Consider the following 7,500-nt stretch of genomic DNA (forward strand, 5'->3'; position numbering starts at 1 on the left):
CTACGCAAAATTTTCAAACAGTTTTCATCGTCCTCGGCACAATCAAGGAGAGCTTGTGCAACTGAAACCCGAGTGTCTTTTTGGTCAACTGAAAGCAGTTTTCTTATTTCTTTATTGCCTACAAGGGGCTAAACACAGAGGGGACAAACAAGGACAGACAAACGGATTAAGTCGATTAGATGGACCCCAGTGCGTAACTGGTACTTATTTAATCGACCTCGAAAGGACGAAAGGCAAAGTCGACCTCGGCGGAATTTGAACACAGACCGTAGCGGCAGACGAAATACCTATTTCTTTACTACCCACAAGGGGCTAAACACAAGATATCGATAGATTTCCGCGCTTAAAGCCTCGAAAGCTCCGCGAGGGTCTGGCAGAGGGTGGTGGCGAACCCTGCTGTACTCTTTCACTACAATTTTTTTCTCAGTGTTTTTTTTTTCTGTTTCTGTTGTACCTGTATTTCAAAGGGCCAGCCTTGTCGCATTCTGAGTCACGCTGAATCTCCCTGAGGACTGCATTAAGGGTACACGTGTCTGTGGAGTGCTCAGCCACTTGCATGTTAATTTCCCGAGCATGCTCTTCCGTTGAACGGATCAAGTGGAACCCTCGTCGTCGTAACCGACGGAGTGCCAATCAATCAAATGACGTACGGACCAGGATGCCGAAGAGGCTATGTAAGAACTCAAAGCTGCATAAAACATCCCCACAAACATCAAAAACAAGATGAAGATGGCTGTGACTTCTCTGACGTATATATTCTCAAGACGCGAAAGGCTGAAACTGAACGAAAATCATGTGAAACGAAAACTCATGAGAAAACATTATGAATATTATTAATTCCACGTTAATTTCACGAGCAGGCTGTTCCGTTGATCGGATCAACTGGAACCATCGTCGTCGTAATCGACGGAGTGCCACGATCCACTGGGCTCCCTCTGGTCAGACGGTGAACAAAGTGTAGATTTGTGGAGGTTTTGAGGTAGCTTAAGATAAGGTTTCGTAGTAAAAGTGCTAGAGAACCTGCACCAGGACAGTACTCCAGTTAACAATTCCATCCTGGTAAGCAGCTACTTGAACGAGTTTGGTATAAAAACTGTCCTTCATCCTCCCTGCAGTCCAGATTTTGCACCCGGTGACTTGTCGTTTACTTCCCAAGCAGAACGAAAAGATTAAGGAGCTTGTGATTATAATTTTGGGCATTTTCACTTTGGAGAGACTTCCAATAGTTGTTTTTTGTTGTTTGTTGTTTGTTCCTTCACGAACCATGCCTGGCTCATTGGGGCCGGTTTCCCGGTTTCCTTGGCGTATAGGTTCTCCACCTGGACGGGACGCCGCACCGTCGCAGGTGAGCTGCAAGATGCAGGAGGTAAGAGTGAGAGAAAGTTGTGGCGAAAGAGTCAGCAGAAGTTCGCCCTTACCTTCTGCCGGAGATGCGTGGAGCTTAGGGGTTTCGCTCATAAACACACACGTCGCCCGGTCTGAGATTCGAACCCGCGATCCCTCGACCGCGAGTCCGCTGCTCTAGCCACTAGGCCATGTGCCTCCACTTCCAGTAGGGCCTCCACGAAGTGGCTGGAGTGCTTCAGCAAGTGCATAGAAGCATAGAGATTAGAGTTTTGCAGGAGATTAGAGATTTGTAGTTCTTTGAAATTAATAAATGTCTCTCCTGAAAAACTTCTGGAATGTTCCTTCTGTGCGTACATATATGTAATATGTAATAGACGTATGAATGAATGTATGTGTGTGTGATAATTCACAGGATCAGATATACACACACATACATACACATATATACATACATACATACATACATACACACACATGCACGCACACACTTAAATATATTTATATACATACAGACGTGTGAATGTATACATACATAGATACATACATACATATACATGCATATACATACATACATACATACATATATACATACATACATACATATATGTATATATATCTATATATATATATATATATATATATGTATAATAAATAAATAAATATATATATATACGTATGAACGTATGTATGTACACATTCACACACACACACACACACACATATATACATACATCTGTACAGACATATATACATGCATGCATGCATACATACATGCATACTCCGCGTATATATTGCTCTGTATATTTGCATAATAGTTAGAGGTTAATATCATAAATAAATATTTAGACACCTATAAACCTTAGCAAAATATGCTTCCTGTCGCTCAAAATTAATCTTCCAAGTGTAAAGTGTATGACGCACATACGCACAACAATATATGTACGTATATACGCGTATATATATTCATACGCGTATATATATATATATATATATATATATATATATACATTGCGGTGTACATTTGTATGATATTTAGAGGTTAATAATGTAAATAGACGATTATTGGTCTATAAACATAAGCGCATAACGAGGATGTAAAAACAGTTGACTCTCTCTTTCTCTCTTTCTCTCACTCACTCTCTCTCTCTCTCTCTCTCGTCTCTCTCTGTCTCTCTCTCTCTCTCACTCACTCTCTCTCTCTCTCTCTCTCTCTCTCTCTCTCTCTCTCTCTCTCCCTCCCTCTCTGAAAATTAATCCAGTTAAATCACATCTGGTTTATGTATTGATTATTCTAAAATGTTTGCTCTTCCGCCTCTGATTCCGCCCACACCCCACTGTCTTTCACATTTACATCCCCCGCAACTCCCCCCTCTCACATTTTCTCTTTCTCTTTCTTTCTTTTTCTTTCTTTCTTTCTTTCTTTCTACTTCTCTGCCTATCTGTCTGTCTGTCTACCTCTCTCTCCCACTCTACACCTTCCTTTCTCTTTATATCTCTCTTTCTCTATATTCATTGCGTATATTTCTTCGTTTCACATAAGCATGCTTTTATTCATAATCTATCCATCTATCTATCTATCTATCTATCTATCTATCTATCTATCTATCTATCTATCTATCTATCTATCTATCTATTTATCTATCTATCTATCAATCTATCTATCTATCTATCTATCTATCTATCTATCTATCTATCTAGAGATAGATGGGTAAATAGATAGATAGATAGATAGATAGATAGATAGATAGATAGATAGATAGATAGATAGATAGATAGATAGATAGATAATTCTTCATCATTTATCAACTGAAATACTAATACACAGTTTCATGCCTTTAATATATATATGTATATATATGCACACACACTCACACACGCATACATTATCTACTCTAGGCACAACTTCCGAAATTTTTGGGGAGGGGCCCAGTCGATTAGATCGACCCCAGTACGCAACTAGTACTTAATTTATAGACCCCGAAAGGATGAAAGGCAAAGTCGATCTCGGCGGAATTTAAACTCGGAACGTAAACACAGACGTAATACCTATTTCTTTATTACCCACAAGGGGTCAAACACAGAGGGGACAAACAAGGACAGACAAACGGATTAAGTCGATTATATCGACCCCAGTGCGTAACTGGTACTTAATTTATCGACCCCGAAAGGATGAAAGGCAAAGTCGACCTCGGCGGAATTTGAACTCAGAACGTAAAGACAGACGTAATACCGCTAAGCTTTTAACCCAGTGTGCTAACGTTTCTGCCAGGTCGCCGCATATAAAACCATTATATAATATATGTGTTCGGATTTCAGTAATCCAACCTTCCGTTGAAACGCAGATTCGTCTGTAACTTTCAAATCCTACTCTTTGAGTGATAATCCGCTCTGATATCTGCTGCATCATTTCTTCTCACATTTCAAGAAACCTGAGTTTCTCTACAACCTCTTATAAGCTCCTTGACCAGCCGCAAACAACCAGGCACTTTTAAATACACTCGCTGTACATGCAATGCTTGGCCTTACATTATTAACATCACAACCTACACCGCCGCTAAGCCTCAGTACAACATCACGAACAAAACTTTTGTTGAACTTTTACCAACACCGTTTTTTGCAGTGGTTCTCAACCGGATTCCATATGACCCCTGAGGGCTCATGCATGAATTTTGGGAGTCCACATAACAAAATAGTTTATTGAGGATCCACAATTGTATTTTAAGGCCCCCCTCAAAAAATTTTGCTTTAGACGTATATACTCTTACTCTTTACTCTTACTTGTTTCAGTCATTTGACTGCGGCCATGCTGGAGCACCGCCTTTAGTCGGGCAAATCGACCCCGGGACTTATTCTTTGTAAGCCCAGTACTTTTTCTATCGGTCTCTTTTGCCGAACCGCTAAGTGACGGGGACGTAAACACACCAGCATCGGTTGTCAAGCAATGCTAGGGGGACAAACACAGACACACAAACACACACACATATATATACATATATATGACAGGCTTCTTTCAGTTTCCGTCTACCAAATCCACTCACAAGGCATTGGTCGGCCCGGGGCTATAGCAGAAGACACTTGCCCAAGGTGCCACGAAGTGGGATATTAGTATTTATTACAAGAAACAGTGAGCTTTCTTTCTCTGACATTTTACACAGTTCAACCGACACAAGTTAACGTGTGAAAAAACAAAATAAGAATTTCGAAAGAAGTTTCTTTAGACTTGTTTTTAGATATCAAATGGCCATGGGGATCCACCAGAATAAAATGGTAATTAAAGGGGTCCATAGGTAAAAAAAAAAAAAGTGGTTGAGAACCTTTAGTTTATTGCCTGTAAACTTACCGATGTTTTTTTACGTTAGTGAAATAAACCATCGCCTCGCTAATCACTTTCGCAAACACTCGCGAAGTGTTCTACTTTGTTTGCAAGGAGAACCGTTGATTAGCTCCAAGAAGCTATCGCCTCTAGTTAGCTATGTGACACAGGCTGTAGGGTTGTTAACCAGTTGGAGAAGATGTCCTGAGGAATAAAAAAAATTGTAGTAACGTACTTCCGTCGTACAGAACTGCCATGTTGGAGTGGCCACAAGCATTACTTGTCATCAACTTTAATACGACAGGGGTCTCTATTAACTACAGCGTCCGCAATCTTTGCAGTCCATACCTTAACCGAGACATTGGTTTCGATGAGTTTTGGGTTTAGGTGATTGCGTAAACGTTTTTGAATCTATACCTGGGAACCTGGGGTTTGCAAAGGTAGTACTTGTATGTATGTAAGGAGAGTCATTACGCCGATATTATTAACACACGCACTGGTCCAATTCCGCTCCTTTATTATTAGTCACTTGGTTAAATATCTGGCTAACTAACCGATTGTTTATTTAATTTGGTTAAACAGTAAGTTGTTTATTTTAGTTTTCTTTGTTATTTCGTTTTGTCAAAGCTCTTTCGATACCTATTAATAGTTATCGCCGAGCTAACACGGCAGTCCAGAAAAATAGAACGAATGCTGCCGTTGATTAGCTCCAAGAGGCCATCGCCTCTAGTTAGCTATGTGACACACAAACCTGTGTCTGTTATAACCTTCGAACAGGGGAGGTCAGCAGCTTCCCCTTACTGGTCTGGCATCCACAGACTAGCTTCGAAGTGGTTGCCTCGTATCAGGGTGGAGTAGCTGAATCCAGCAGGCGTCTCTACTGACCGACAGTTCGAAAGATTATTTACCTAAATTCAGTGGAATACATCCATTGGTTTTCAAAAATAGAAATATCTTTATTTCTAATTCTCTCTAAATGAGACTACGGCAGCGGTACTGGATATTAATAGTTATCGCCAAGCTAACATAGCAGTCCAGAAAAGTAGTCTCCTTTAGAGAGAATTAGAAATAATGATATTTCTATCTTTCGCTACCATTTGCAACCTTTATGTGAGTTTGGGGGTTAAAACAACAAAATTTGCTTCAACACATGAATTCGCATAAAGAATCTTGCAAACCAAAAGTAAACCAGAAGTAAATAAAACATAGCTTGATGGTAAAGTTCGATCCCCTACTCACAGTAAATCAAACACAGGCTGTGTGGTTAACCAGTTGGAGAAGTTGTCCCCCTGAGGTATAAAAAATTGTAGTAACGTACTTCCGTACAGAACTGTCATGCTGGAGTGGCAACAAGCATTACTTGTCAGTATTGTTATTACTTACGAGGGGTGTATGAAAAGTCTTGAACCTTAAAAAAACAAAACAGTCCCCAGTCCCCCTCCCCCGATAGCTGATCACTTTCTCCAGCGGTGCTGAAGCGCCATTATTCCGGCGTGGAGGAACTCTTTTGTTTGAGATTCCAAGAAACTTCCTACAGCGTCTATGACGTCATTGTCACTGGTAAAATAGCGAGCAACCAGGGCTCTTTTCATTTTTGGGATTAGATAAAAGTCAGAGGGGGCTAAGTCTGGCGAATAAGGCAGACGGGGAACAAGTTCGTATCCACAATCACGAATTGTTGCCATGGCAACCACTGAGGTATGGGCTGGAGTATTGTCGTGATGAAAAAGGACTCTTCTGGTGAGCATTCCCGGCCTTTTTTCTTTGATTGCTTCTCGGAGGCGTTTCAGTAGCTTAGGATAATACAGCCCTGTCACTATATGGCCTTTTTCAAGGTAATCGATCAGTAAGACACCTTGAGAATCCCCCAAAACTGACCTTGCCAGCTGAAGGAATGACCCTGGCCTTCTTTGGGGGCAGGAGAAAATGTGTGCTTCCACTGCTTTGATTGTTCTTTGGCTTCAGGTTGGCAGTGATGAACCTAACTTTCGTCCATAGTGATGAAACAAGCAAGAAAATTCTCTTCATCGGCTTCAAACAGTTCCAGAGTTCTCGTGGACAAAGTGCACCTGGTACGTTTCTGTTCAGGAGTCAAAGGGCGAGGAACCCACATTGCTGAAACCTTTGAGAACCCAAGTTCTTTTTCCACAATGTTGTCTGCTCTTTCATTTGAGACGCCCAGTCTCTCAGCTATCTGGCGACATGATATTCGATGATCTTGTAATATCATACCAAGAGCAAGGTCAATGTTGTCCTCGGTGGTTGCAGTTGGAGGTCTCCCTGGTCTGGGATCATCTTCCACACTCTCCCTGCTACGATGGTATTCATTTACCCAGCGTTTGACTGTTGCATATGAAGGGGCATTGCCTGTTAAGGTCCTCACCATATCTTCATGGATTTCTGATGGAATCAAGCCTTTCAAATGAAGGTACTTTATGACAGCACGACACTCAGTTTTCTCCATTTTCCTTGTGACCTCGACACATGTTTATCCAAAAATCTACAAAAAAAAACTAAATAAAAAAAATGAAAATATCAGAATCATGAAAATGAGCAAGAATACTCCGAAAAGACTGTACTTACCAGAAAATATTGTTTCAGCTACCTAGCAGCCCTGTTTCTAGGTTATGCTCAAAACCTTTCATACACCACTCGTACATCTCTTATGGAGACTTCAGTGCTAGCTACTTTGCTTGTTAAAAAAAAAATAGGAGTAGCTGTGTGGTAAGTAGCTTGCTTACCAACCACATGATTCGGGGTTCAGTCCCACTGCGTGGCACCTTGGGCAGGTGTCTTCTACTGTAGCCTTGGGTCGACCAAAGCCTTGTGAGTGGATTTGG

At 41.0% G+C, this 7,500-nt stretch overlaps 1 protein-coding gene across 1 annotated transcript; it reads right to left on the minus strand.

The window, feature by feature from the left end:
• Positions 1-6,641: 6,641 nt before the first annotated feature.
• LOC115231187 (protein GVQW3-like) lies at positions 6,642-7,046 on the minus strand. Its single transcript, XM_029801263.1, has one exon. It carries the CDS (start codon positions 7,044-7,046, stop codon positions 6,642-6,644), a length of 405 nt encoding a protein of 134 aa, XP_029657123.1.
• Between the last annotated feature and the right edge of the window lie 454 nt (positions 7,047-7,500).

Source organism: Octopus sinensis, unplaced genomic scaffold (genome assembly GCF_006345805.1).
Source record: "Octopus sinensis unplaced genomic scaffold, ASM634580v1 Contig17716, whole genome shotgun sequence".
Lineage (NCBI taxonomy): Eukaryota > Metazoa > Mollusca > Cephalopoda > Octopoda > Octopodidae > Octopus > Octopus sinensis.